This window comes from Epinephelus moara, chromosome 24 (genome assembly GCF_006386435.1).
Source record: "Epinephelus moara isolate mb chromosome 24, YSFRI_EMoa_1.0, whole genome shotgun sequence".
NCBI lineage: Eukaryota > Metazoa > Chordata > Actinopteri > Perciformes > Serranidae > Epinephelus > Epinephelus moara.
The window spans coordinates 15,467,747-15,482,262 of record NC_065529.1 but is presented as its reverse complement, the minus strand read 5'-3'; the positions used below and the strand labels follow the sequence as shown (position 1 = coordinate 15,482,262).

The window sequence follows — 14,516 nt, the reverse complement described above, 5'->3', positions numbered from 1 at the left end:
TAGGCAGTCAAGGTGGGGCAAATTTTAACTGCTAACCCTCATCCTACCAACAGTAGCCTACTTATATTTTTTGGCATATCTCAAAGGTGCTTTATTTTATCATTTTGCAATGTTCTATGAATCTACAAAGCAAAAGTATAGATATTAAATATAACATACTTAAATATTAGTAGAGGAGACTGAAGTCGGTTGAGACATTTGTGTAAGAAATGAAGTAACTTTTCATTACTCACAGACAACTTGAAAATGATTTGATCCCTGAACAGATACATGTGTCTGCTAACAATTTGTCATGTTCTTTAGAGCCCAGCCCAAACAAAAAAGGCACAGTTTTGTAAAATGTAAAAGGAGTGCATCGTCCCATAATTTTGCCTTGGTTGGTTGGGACACGTTATAAAAAATATTATTCAAATTGGGAAAAAAATGCAGTCTAAATTTGAACCCCCTTATAGTTACAATGTCTCTTGTTTGCACATTTCTTTGAGAAAAAAAAACATTTGTGAAATTGTTTTATTTTAATAAATTTTGAAACAGGGAATTTGCCTGTCTTCATTTCAGTATTAGCTCAGTGTGGTTACCACAGGCTACATGTAGCCTAGGCTATATCTTTATGTAGACCATTGAGTTTGTTTAGTTTTGCAAAATAAATAAATAAATAAAATAACAAATCAATAACAACATCTGAGATGTTAAAAAATGTTAAATAGCTGAACTCTGTGCATTCAAAATATGCCACAGTAGGTCTTATTTAAGGCTAAGGAAAAAGCCTTTTTGTTGTTTTTTATTGATTTGTAACAAGGTAGAAACTACTAGACATAGTTGCTTTCTAATTTGCTAAAAAGGCACCGTCCCAACTGACCCCACTCTTTACAAAGCCTACTTTTGGTTGAACAGCCACAATATTATTTTGAACTGATGCAGAGTTATGTGTTGTTATTTTTAGTATCTGCTATCATTTACAATTAGCATTATGACAGATACATTTAACATTTAAGTCGGTCATCTACACTGCTTTTGTTGTACTGAGGCTTCTTGTCTGTGAACCCCATGAGAACAAAGATGTGTGAGTTATTGATAAAATAAAATGTTTCCAATAGAAACTGTAGCCCATCCTCACTAATAGTACAGAGTTCAGGGAATATAGCAAAAATAAAAATAAATAAAAATAAGCAAAAGGCTCTTTACCTCCTGAAGCCACTCTATCTGCTCTTGTCCTGAAAATGTTAGACATTTCTCCAATGGATCATTTTCAGCAGCAGACTTTCAGTGTGCCGGTGATAATTTTCACAGTGTTGTCTATCAAATGGAAATGCTGCAGTTCCCTCTGGGTGTCTTCTGAGTCAACTCTAATATCCTTCTCTCTTCACTCTGTCAGGAAGGTGGTGACACATTATATTTCCCTCCTGCTGCAAGGCTTCACAAGAGACTTTTTCATGTCCACAGATGCACAGAGGACTGTCTACTGTAAACTGAGCTCTATCTCTTTGTCTCTTTGTGTCCTCAGTTATTAGATTATTACAATTTTGAGATGTGAGTGGATTTTTAGTCAGGCTTTCCCCAGATTTTTAAAATTCTTTCTTTATTTGATAGTCGACAGTGAAGAGACACAGAGAGGATATTTAGATCCAGGGTGTGTGTTATTTGATTTCGCCTACTATCTGAGATTTAAGTAATCCCACAAGGAAAATCCAATCCGCATATATCAAGAGTGTCACATTTGTTTTTGAGCCACATTTGCTGCATCTTGTTGCCTAAAATTGAGACAAAACAAAACACACAAGTCCTCCTTTGAGAGCAACAAAGTCTTTATTACAAAACCTGAATTGTACTTTAAGGGTATACTTTAATCAATTGTGTCGTGTCTCAAGTTTTATTGGGCTTTTTAATGTCGGATCCATGGATGTTGCTTCAAGTGAAAAATCTATCAGATCATGGCGGACCCTCATGAATACGATAAATCAATTGGGGGGTCGGGGCCATTGTTATAGTGGTCACAGGAGCACAATCATTTTCACCATCAAACTCTCTATTAGAGTAAAATCCAAATCAAACTTAATGACATTTATTTTTTCTTTAGAAAGCAAAACAAAAATATTTCAATGACACTTAATAACATTGGTCACGGTGGTAAAAAATGGTTATCAGCTTTAAGAATCAAAATGATTTTTTCGTATGTCTTGTTTCCCCAGTCTTACTCTTTCAAGATAAAACCACAACATTCTCCCTTTGCTCAAATCTCAGAAATTCTTCTTGTGTCCACTTTGAGCTCAGGGAGATTCTGTGAGTGTAATGTGAGACTGGAAGTTAACGGCAGTGTTTATATGGCAGGATCTTTAGATTCAATCCCAATCAACACTTTGACCTCCTCCTTAAACATCAGAGCACTTTTGTCTGTTTAACCCAGCCTCATACTGTTGTCACCCTCATGACAACCTCATGGTTGGCTCTGCGCAGGCTGTTGGGTCTTAACTGGCTGAGGATGTGCAAAATGGTATAGCCACAGTGGTGGTTGAGAATAGTCCTGACATGTCGACTCGCCCTCTGTCCGCTGTCCGAGTTCCTCTCACCTCGACCTTTACTGTTGGAACTGATGGGGTCACCTAAGTCCTTCGCTTTCTCATAGTTCAGCACTTTCCACTGCTGGTTCACCGCCTGCCAGCGCTTAAAGATCCGGTAAACAGACGATCCTTCATGGATTATAAGGCCTGGGCATAAAGGACAAAGGGTCAGGGAGGTCAGGGGCAGGAAGCAGGGTTACATATAGACAAACAGTTGTTTGTTCAATGAGAATCAGGAAGCACGAAAAGGTACAGAAGGTGCAGAGCGGATAAGAACTATACGTTCTCAACAATAAAAAGATCTATATACTGGACTTGTTTGTGGGTATTTTTGTGGGTATAAATCCCCTCATAAGAAAAAAAGAGGGAGAGACAGAACACAATATACTCATGCAACACAAACTTAGAATAAATAAATGTGCACATGCCTTCAACAAATTACTGTATGTATGGGTAAACTACCTCCATTGTGCTGTGCAGTCAGACACTGAGTTATACATACAAAAGTAAGAGATTATGTTAACACCTCATCAACAATTGGATATAGTGCCATGGGATTTTGTACAGACATGGTTCCCAGAGGATGAATCCTGCAGACCTCACTGATCCACTGACTGTTCTTTTATAATAGTAGTAGTAGACTGGGGGCTCCTCTGCCAGAACATTTTAAGCGTCAAACACTTAATTTCCAACATTATGGTAAATGATTATGCACCACATTTTTCTGGATTTATTCCTGGTGTAAATTTATTCAGTTTTGTCAAAACAAAAGTCCTCTGCTACTTTCATGTTTTTATGGGGAGGGGACAAATGTACATATTTTAAATTTTGAAGGTGGGGGGAATCTACACCTATGATCAGAACAGTGACATTTGGGGCTTTTAAGTAAAATGCCTTGGCAGCTATTATACAGATTTTCCTGAAATAAAGATTTTGATTTTGCTCTTATAAAAGTATTCACGATTCTCAGGATGAAGCCTGTAGCTATAGTGATCTCCTGACCTTTTCTCTGGCGCTGCCAAAACGTACAAATTTGGTTCCCCCTCCAGATGAATTGTTACAATTTTGGTGATACACTGGCCATTCGTGCAGCGCCATCATCAGGACAAAACCTCCCTTTCTGAGATACTTTATTTTATAACCACATACCTTCAAAACTATTGGCACTCCCAGCAGCCTCAGCTGTACTTTGTGTTAAGCGCTAATTACTGCAGCAAATGTTAGCATGCTAACACGCATGAACATGTTAAACATCCAGCTTTACCTGCTTAACGTCAGAATGTTAACACTGTCATTGTGAGCATGTTAGTATGCTGAAATTAGCAGTAACTGTGCCCAAGTACAGCCTCACAGAGCTACCAGAATGGCTGCAGACTCTTAGTCGTGCTAATAAGGTGAGTGAAAGATGTGTTAATTGAAAGGCAAATTGGCAACACTTGTACAGGTCTCTGATTTTCTAATGGTTTCCTAATTAACTATGTAATTTGGCACTAATTACAGGAAAACAGCATTTCCCTTAAAAGAACATCGCTATTGAAACCTGTGTAAATGTTCATTTATTATTCATTTATTATTGGAAATGTTTAATTGTATACTTGCCTGCAGACAAACTGCCCATTTTTTCATGGTGAGCTGACCTGTTGAGCACTGACTAAAACACTCTCTTGAAAGCAATTAAATGGAATTAATCAAGTGAAGTATAGCATAAGTGCATCATTAAACACTGTTTCTATATTCCTGAGAAATATTACCAAGTTACATAGCTCTTTCTGGGGAATTATGTAGAAACAGTGGATGTAAAAAATAAAGTGTTACCACCCAAATCTGCCAAATCTGTCAAAATTACTTGTAAAAACTTATATCAGTATTCACAACAATCATCTGTGGAACAACACGGCAGCCTCAGTGTCTGTGTCTTACCTATACAAACTATGTCCATGAAGCCGTACATGCCGTAGCATATCTGGAAGAGAAGGTCCTGCCGCTGCCATTTGGCTGAAGGGCTGAGAGAGGACCACACCAACCAGGAGATACTGGCGATGAGGAACAAAGAGCCCAAGATAATAGCTGCAATCTGCACCTTCTCGATCACAGTCAGAGAGATGGCCTGCCACTAGAGGAGACAGAGGGAGACACAACAGTAGACTGAAGCCTTGTATACTGTAGATGTACGAATGCTTCTTGATTATGTGAGATACTGAAATGGTGCAGGGTTTGTCTGTTTAGTGTTACTAAACATCCAGTCCTCTGTGTGGCATTTTTTTGACAGTGTATGTTTGAGGAGCACTTCACCCACCCACAAAAAGACCATTTGTATATCAGCTACTCTCCCCATGTTATGCTGAATCAGCCTGCTGTTACTCCCTGGGAATCAAAAAACACTGCTTGGTACGTGACCCTTGGTGTTAGATAGTATCATTATTAAAAGACTCAGAGGTATGTGTGTAGTATAAAGAGTGCAAAAGTCCACTTAGGGCAGTCTGAAGGGGAGGCGGAGGGATCCAACAAGCACAGGACTTTGACCCTTTTAGTCACTTGAGTTGACTAATGTGACTAACGTCCACCACAATCTTTTCCTAACCCTAACCAAGTACTTTTGTTGACCCCCTGTATCAAGACACAACACAAAGTGCTGCCCTAGGTGTCATTATATTGCTGACACTTCCCAAGCAACAAAATATGACGGTTGGTTGAATTTGTGGAAAAAAGGTTTTTACTGAGCATATGAGTGGATAAATAAGATTTGGATTACACTGCAAGAGTTTGTATACGGGTGTCTTTGTATAGTTTTGCTGCTGTACGTGGCCCCCTTTTACTTCAGTTCATCACGAATGTTCTTAGTTTTTGGATTCTTCGTTCAATGTGGAGATAACACTGGGTGAGTGACTGATATACAAATGATCATTCTGTGGGTGAAGTACTCCTTAAAGACTTCAGTGAGACAAATGTTTGATTGCCTCAATTCACTCTGGGTCTCTGAGTGTAAAGCTCTACACCTTCAAAGTGATGTAGCTACAGTGCTGTCATTCAGTAATGATGTTCAGTCACTGCAGGGCTTCTGGAAATCCCAGCCTCACCGAGCCTCTGCTGCTCAGGCTTTAACACTGATAATAAAGACCTATGTTCAAGTACGTTTGAGAATGAAACCATTTCACTAATACTATATCACACCAATTCTCCAAAAACTATTATATACACAGTGTTCATTCAGAGATGCCGGGATTGTCTAGCAAGACAAGTATTTCATTTGATAATATCTCTGTTCCAGCATTCAGAGGCTGACAACATTTGGTGATACTGTCTGTTCGTCTACTGTCTGTGTGCCACACACTTTGGTTAAAATCATCTGCCAGCGCTTTGAAATGTGCAGCGTCTCATTAATTTTGTCTTGGCATCACCCTATTAGACCTCATCACTTCCTACTCCTCCATTAAAAACAGTATAAATAGCTCTGTTAAAATTGAGATATTTGCTCTTTGTCTGCCAACAGCAATGTGCTTCCTGTTAGGAATCAGTGCACTGGACAGAATCAGTCCCAAATGTCTCTGTGGTGGTGATGTAAACACTGCATGGCCTCTAACATATGCCATTACATTATCCTTATGATAGGTAGATAGATAGATAGATAGATAGATAGATAGATAGATAGATAGATAGATAGATAGATAGATAGCCAACTTTGCCCCACAGGCCCCACTCTGGGCAGCCCTGGCATAAAGGATAATGTGCTACTGCATCACCTGTTTGAAAACTGAGGGGCTTATGTAACAATTTTTTAGTGAATAGAGGGGGACAATATCGTCGCCCAGATGGCAGCAGATTAAATGATCGTCACCCACAATGTTGCTTGACTTCTTCATTGTTCTGTCTCTGTAGATGCACTCTATACTTGGTAAAGTAATCCCAAACAGTTTCCTGGCCATTGTCACACTTCTTCAAACAGTCTTTTACTGTGCCTCAGTAGCATTGCCATACCAGTGAATGATGCAGAGGGAGAAAATGCTTTCAATAAAAGCACAGTAAAACATTTCAGGGACATTAAAAGATAGCGATTTCTTCATAAAGTACATTCTTTGTTGAGTCTTAGTGCTTATGTGTTCGCACCACTGATCTCATTTGAGCTTATGGTCCAGCACAACGCCAAGGATCAATATCCGGTAATGTGATTACTGTGCTTTTCTGCCAATCACCCTCTGAAATCTGGCATCAAGTTTGTGCATGATGACTCTCTGTCACACAGACTAATGTTTCTGTCTTTATCCATGTAGCTCCTTTAAATGTTAATACCTCAGTATGAGAATGTCTCGACATTAAAGGTGAAGACTGAGAGAGAGCGACTGTACCTGCAGAGGGTTTTTGGTGCTGATGGCCAGGACCTGGTACTTGAAGTAGCAGATCTCACAGCTCCACGAGCCTCTCTCACTGATCCAGCGGATAAGGCAGGACTGGTGAGTACAGCGCACAGAGCCAGAACAGCGACAAGGGCTCAACAACTCCCCCTGCAGGACACAAGAAGCAGCTGCATGAGACACAGAGCACTCAGCAGAGGCTGCTGGATGTTGAATCTGTTATTGAATCTGCCTGTTACAAGATTTGATTTGGTGAGTATGACAGTAAAAATAAAGATCTTTATCATGAATAGAACAACTTGCCTCCCCAGCCTGACAATGTTACTGTCACATTTTATCTAATGAAGGTTCGGTGTTGTTTGAGGGTATAGTGTTTAGGTGCTGTTCCTGTCATGAAGCTGGCAGAAGGATTAAAAAACAGACAGATAACAGCTTGGAGCAAGCAGCAACAGATATAATCAATTTGAAACTATGCTGTGTGTACTGTAATAGAATAATATGTTTAGAAAAGTTGGAATATAGAAAATGTTTTCATGGTGCACAACATTATGGCAAATACTGGGTAAATAAAAAATTGGGTCAAATTTGGTTTAGATGAGCCTGAAGGTTAGTACTGGGACTGATGACAGATTGAGACAAATTGTGAGGGATGAATGTTTTTATCTTGCAGTTTGTAATTTCTCCTAGTCTATTCTATTGAATTTATTTGATTTATTGACAGTCAATGTGCAGTTCTGTCTCCAGTGTTGATTAGTTATACATTTCACAGAGGGAGGGGTTTCAAAGTGATATTAAATAATGATGATATATACTGAGCTAACAATATTTCACAATGTTTTTAAAATCATACATTACCCAAAAATCATACATACACTTCCCCCCTTACCTGTAGTGCTGTATCAGCCTACATTGTTTTGGTGTGAGTTGTTGAGTGTTGGAGATATCAGCCGTAGAGATGTCTGCTGTCTCTCAACTATAATGAACTAGATGGCACTCGGTTTGTGGTCCTCAAAGCACCAAAAATATTCATATTTGAAAAACTCAATGGCAATGTCTCTTTCCAGAAATCATGACCCGGTTAGTAGGAACTATTTTTTTCTCTACCAATCTACACCCACCAACCGTTTCACTGCACAGAGGGAAATGTGTGTGGTGGTATGATTGGTGGGTGTAGTTCAGGAGAATGAAAATAGTTGCTACATGAAACTGCTCACAACAAGGTCTGTGGATTATCTTGAGTAACTGGGTCATGATTTCTGGAAAGAGACATTGCTGTTGAGTTTTTTTTAAGTGATAAATTAGTATTAGATTTAGGACGATTAGATATTAGCCTACTTGCCAGCATTGTTAAGCCACAAATGTTAAATACCCCAGAGTTCTATGTTAGATATTTACAGTATGGGTCCCCAGCATTTAGACACTGCTGGATGCTATCTAACAAATGATGGACAATTAGCATAATTAGGACAATACTCGGATGGTTTTGGGATTGTTGAGGATATTGAAAATCGATATATAAAGAGAACTGGATACAGCATTGGAGGCAGGATGCTGTTCATTCCAATGAAAGTTGCTCAGTGTCACATAAAGCCAAAAATGTTCAGGTGTCATGTATAAAATTACCCTGATGACTGGCATTGCTTCCCCATTATTGAACCCATAGAGCAAGGGCAGTGGAGGCTTCCCCCAGCTGAGTCGGCTACTTCCGGTTTAGTGCACCGCTGACTTGAATGAGGATAAAAAGATTTAATCGTACGCTTACCAAATATTATTGGACCGAATTGATCCTGATAGGGAAAAAGTCAAAACAATATAGCCACTGACTTACAGACATCTCATTCCCAGAGTAAGTCTATGGGAAAAGTAATTTCCGAAGTACTCAGAAGTTGTAATTCTGCTGTTTGGCCACTACAAAAAAAATGGCTTCAAAGCCTGGCTACTTCCTGGGGGCCTAATGTAAATCAATTTCTGACATTTTCAAAATTCAAAATGTCCGTTTAAACTAGAGGTGGCCATATCTGAACTCCCTGTGGGTTGTTTTGATCAACTTTGAGTTGATTTAAAAGTTGTAGAGGACGCTGCATCAATTGGATTGACCAAATAACTTTAATAATTTATGACCATGATTATACATATGATGCAGAATATATACATTTTAATTCATGGGGTGACTGACAATTGGGTATTGGAGGTAACAAAGTTAGGTACCGTACTAAACTACAATAATATACTGTAGTCATGACTAAATAATACCTTCAAAAAAAAAGGGGAGTATTAAAAGAAAAAGAAACGTCTGGCAGTCTTTAATTGCTGGGGACACATGCTTTGGGGTACTCAACATTTCTGGGTTCACAACAGGCAGTAGTGTAGTGGTAGTTGATAAGGTAGGTGTACTACAGCGTACATTACTGAAGGGGAAGTGGGTATAGCCTACTCTCCTATATATTTTAATGGCTTTTTGTCTGATAGATGGGTATACTGTAAACAGTCAGAGACAGAGGTTGGTATACCCTGTATACCTGCGTATATCCTCCATTACATCACTGACAATAGTGCTCTATAGGCTGGAGGATAGACTGTTTCGTCAGTTATGGGATAAAAGCATACAACTGAGTTCTGCTTGGTGCAGTGAAAAATATGAACCAAAGAACTAGTGACTCTTTAAATGTCTATATCATTTATAAATAGGCATCATTCTGTGCCTATACAGGTAACCTCTCAGTGTTGAACACAACCATATCATCCTGTATCCCCCACTCTCCACCGTCTCTCTAACAGTTGCAAGAATTCATCAGCTTGCCCAGTCACCACATCTCAGTCCAGATGAACATTTGGGATGAGATTTTTGGAGCGGTGATCAGCTCTCAACTTGACACACTTGCAGAAATAACTGGAGTCGATTCGGGCCGGAATTCTTTAGAAAAGCTTTCAGCAGTTGATTATGGCTAATTAGGGTATAAAAGCCAGTGCGCCTCATTATTACGAAGATGTTTCAAGCATCATGTCCTCTGAATATATTTTACATGCTGACTTGAAAGGAAAATTTCAGTGGTGGATTTGTTCAGAGGATATCATCTCGCCAGACATTCGAAAACATGAATCAAAAGTAATGGAATAAAGTGATAGTATAGGCTTTACTGCATTTGATACATTTCACTATCTCCTGCATAACGCCTTTATCTGAATACAGTTTGCTTCTCTCGTGTCACTTTCCTGTAGCCTCAAAAGAAATCACAGGACATCTGGTGCAGGTTTTTGTTGTCAGTACGAGACTCCCTAAGGCCCTCGGACTGACAACACTCTCACACATTTCACTTTATTTTCTGTCTGACTCCAGGTGATGTGCTAGGTCTTTAATTAGCTGTATATCTGGAGGGGAAGTAAAAACTTTCTGGGACCTCTAGCAAAGTCTCTCTCTTCAAGGTTGATTCGACACTCTCAGACCTCCACGTCTTGGACAAGAGTGACGCAAACATTAAAATTACTTCCTGTTCTCCTTCATGTGAGTAGGTGACACATAAGCTGTGCTTTGTGTGACCTTCCTGTGGCTAAAGGAATGATCAGATCCTTGTATTAATAGTAGAGAGTCTTTCAGCAAATTACTGAACTCATCCTGCCTTCCTCACTCAAGATCCCTCAGAATAACAATGAGTATACGTTTGTTTAATGTCGAGGAATCATTCTCTGAACCTTTCGTCACTGCTTTTAAAAAATGACCTAATTTTGTGCATCAGATGCTGAATCTATTACTGCGAGGACTTCACTGGTTCACATAGTAAGTATAAAGCTCCTCCTGCTTCTCTCCAGCCTATTCTTAACTGATGCCCTTCGCCTGCCCACTGTTATTTTCAGATCACTGTTGATAGATGAATTCCTCTTTCAGTCTTAGCCATTCTGGATTTGTACAGAGCAGACTTGGTGCTCACTTCCAGATAACTGTAACAGTTTGGTACTAATGTACAAAGAGTTTTTAAACTGAATCTGTTTGCACAGCTAAATATGTTAAAGCAACACTCGATGCTTTTACACACAAACATTGGCTTGTGATGTGATCCATTACTGAGCCTCTGAAAACAGTTGTATAATATCTTCTGTAGCTCTGGAGGAGTGTTGCCAAATCGGAGAAAATAACCCTGATGATGTCACAGTGATGTCATCTGGGTCATCTCACTTTGAGCTTAGACAATAAAAAATTATAATGGAAAATAGGGCTGGGCGATATGGAGAAAATCAAATAACACAACGTTTTTGACTTTATACCTTGATATCTATATTGTAGTTATTTAGCTGACTATTGGTATTTTCACAAAATATTTACACAATAACATTTTTGATAAATCAGTAATGTGGATGTGATGTTGAAATGGGTAGAGGCAAATAATAAGACAGCTAGAACTGTCTGGTAAGTTCAGTAAATTATAGCACATTACTGTGATGCAGCCTTTAAAACCAGGAAAAGACAACACTGATGATATTGTGATACTGAAAATCTAAGACAAGTCTCAGATCACAATATCAGTATATTATCAATATATTGCCCAGCCCTAACGGAAAACATGCTCAACAAACTGACATGGACAAAGTGGTTATCAAGCTGCATTATGGTAACTGTAGGATTAAAAAATAAAAAATCTTGACTCATGCAGGGTGCTAAATGTCTATATATCTTAGCCTGTGCTGCTTTAATTTTGATGATTTGTTAAAAATTAGGTCTTTGGAGTTTCCCTTTAGTGCTGAAAAACTATATAAGGTTGGCACCAAGCTGATATTTGTTGATATAATGTGCAAATATTTTACAAAATATTCTTAAACTTCTTAGTAAATATTTGCATTTAAATGTCTTGTGCTTTTCAATGATTTGCCTATTAGATGTGTTTTCCTGACACGCACTTTAATTAATTTACTCATTCTTACTTTCATACATTAAAGGTCCAGTGTGAAGGATTTAGAGGCATCTATTGGCAGTAATGGTATATAATATTTATAACTGTGTTTTCATTAGTTTATAATCACGTAAAACTAAGAATTGTTGTGTTTTTGTTACCTTAGAATATGTTGTTTATATCTAAAGACAAAGCAGGTCCTCTTCCATGGAGTCGGCCATGTTGATTCTACAGTAGCCAAGAATGGACAAACCAAACACTGGCTCGAGATTGGGCTATTCACGTTTTTGCATCAGCCACCACAGTTCTACATGCTTAGCACATGGGAAATGTTTCAGTTCTGCAACTTCACCACTAGATGCCACTAAATCCTACACACCTGGACCTTTAATTCATTTTCACATTCACATATTTTAGTATTTTAGTGTTTAATTTTCATGATTTCAATGGCTCCTGGAGCTCAGGCAGCAGAGGAGTAGTGACCATGACCTCATGACCTGCTTGAACAGACTCTTCAGATGAGCACCACATGGTTTGAGGCCACATGAACCAGAAAACACCTGTGCTGCTGAAATGCAGGTTCTTGCAGCCTATAGTTAACCCTGCAGGTGTTCCAGTGGGCACCTGGGTCCTGCTGAGTGGCTGACCCCATCATTCAGTAATACCTTACTATTTAACCATACCTTCTCTGGCCCCTGGAAGCAGATCCGGCACTGCGGTGATCGCATCCCGCTCTCCGAGAGACTCGGGAGTGAAGCGGCATCCAGGCCTCGTCCCTGGGGTTTGTCTTCTTCTGTATCCTCCAACGCCAGGCTGCGCGGCCGGGAGTCAGAGCCATAATACTCCTCCTCATCGTCCCGGTGAGTGCAGTTCAACGGCGGCCAACCACAGCCACCTATGGCGAGCCCTCGCATCCTGGTCTGCGTGTCCGGGTCTGTGCCCGTGACAGTCCTCCTGCTTGATCCAGAGCGCATCAGTAACAACACTTTGAGTTCATTGAAAAACATCCGGATCCGATACTTGAACATTCTTCAGCAGCTTTACTACACAGGCACAACTGCTCTGTGAGATAAAACAGCCTTCAGCTTGACTGTGGCAAGTCCATTATAAATTACCATCATCATCATCATCATCATCATCAACCTATTATTATTATTATTATTGTTATTATTATTATGGTGGCATCTGAATCATTTGATTAGGCAGTTCACATCCTATTAAATAAAATACAGATCTCGGTCAAAAAAGCATGCGGGGAACATGATAGGCTATTAGATCAGCCCATAGCTCTTTGCATATCCTGTTGTTATAGCATGTGCACCGCGATCCAGCCAATAGGGAAGCATTATTTCTCATGGATAGAGGCGTTTTCATTCGGGATTCAATGGAGGCTGAAAGCCACGAACTGTGAGGCACCAACATCAGAGTCCGAGGGGTCCAACAACATCCTCCCATGCCTAGGCTACATGTTCAATCCGGTTGTTTAATGGTATCCCAGAGCTCCCTTTGGGTGGTTGGAAATCAGCAGAGGACAAAATGTTGGTGTCTATTCTTCTCCAGGCGGAAAAGCATCGAGGGTGTCTGAGGGGGGTTGATAGGCTATTAAATCCTATTAACAACTAAGTCAAAGCCGATTTATATGTGAGTTTCATCATTTACCTGCAGGGTGGAGGATGTTACACGAGGTGACACGCGTGCATCCTTTGTTGTCTCGCAGTGGCATCCATCAGTTCACCACTTTCCCATTGTCTCTTCTTCTTCTTCGCTGTAGCCTATTTCTTGTCTTTATTTTTGGCTGCTGGACCGAGCGGGTTTCGTCCCACACCTTGCCGCCTTAAGCAGGTCCGACAGCCCGGTAGCATGTCACAGATGAGATGCGATCAAAAGAAAATCTGGTGACTAATAAAAAAAATATCCATTGCACGACAACTTGCACTCACAGTTCTGTGTTTTTCCCAACCATCTCTGCGCCACAAATCAGGAAGAAGGAGAGGGTGTCAGATATGGATTCCCCCCCTGCAAACACAAAATGAGCCGACAGCAGACCGCAGCCGTCCCTTCCGGGTTGTTAAAAACAACCGCACATCACCATCATCATCATCATCATCATCAAAACATCACCAAATGAATCAAGGCCTTCATGAGTCAGTGGGACAATAAAATGCTATACTTCACATGGCAGGCTGCAGCGACGGGTGCGGGATCTCCAGGTGAGAAAACTTCATTTTGAGTTGGTTTTCAGGCATGTCAGCTCCATAAAAAGCAGAAACTTGATTGTCTGTGTAGTTACAGAGCGCAGGTTTCCATTAAAAGCATCCTGCAGCTGAGAAGATGAGCTCCATCCACAGTGAGCAGCGCACTGACACAGGCTGCTGTCCGAGGTGCTGATGTTCATGTGACGTGGAGGCCACGTGCTGATATGCAGCGGCTGATGGAGAAAAGAAAAACAATTATTATAAGAAAACTCTGTGTGTGTGTGTGTGTGTGTGTGTGTGTGTGTGTGTGTGTGTGTGTGTGTGTGATCATCTTACGCATGGTGTCATAAGACTCTAATAAAGGGAACAAAGACTCTCTGACAGCAGGGCAAACAATAGATTCAATAGATCCACCACTCACACTATCACAACACATCTGTCAGATAACTGTCTCAGAGGAGACAGTCTGCTGTCTATTATTAGATAAACACATGCCTGCTTCACCCAGCATTGTAGCTGTTTGCTGAGTTG

At 40.1% G+C, this 14,516-nt stretch overlaps 1 protein-coding gene across 3 annotated transcripts; it reads right to left on the bottom strand.

The window, feature by feature from the left end:
- Positions 1-1,771: 1,771 nt before the first annotated feature.
- On the bottom strand, positions 1,772-14,229 carry LOC126386663 (E3 ubiquitin-protein ligase MARCHF9-like). 3 transcript variants are annotated; one of them, XM_050039150.1, is made up of 5 exons: positions 13,450-14,229; positions 12,474-13,371; positions 6,902-7,057; positions 4,479-4,671; positions 1,772-2,705 (listed from the first exon to the last, which is right to left on the bottom strand). In XM_050039150.1, exons 2-5 carry the CDS (start codon positions 12,816-12,818, stop codon positions 2,407-2,409), a joined length of 993 nt encoding a protein of 330 aa, XP_049895107.1. In that variant the 5' UTR covers positions 12,819-13,371; positions 13,450-14,229; the 3' UTR covers positions 1,772-2,406. The 3 variants fall into 3 exon arrangements, with proteins under 3 accessions (XP_049895107.1, XP_049895108.1, XP_049895106.1); XM_050039151.1 differs by having other exon boundaries at positions 12,474-12,747; positions 13,450-14,226; XM_050039149.1 differs by having other exon boundaries at positions 12,474-14,229.
- Between the last annotated feature and the right edge of the window lie 287 nt (positions 14,230-14,516).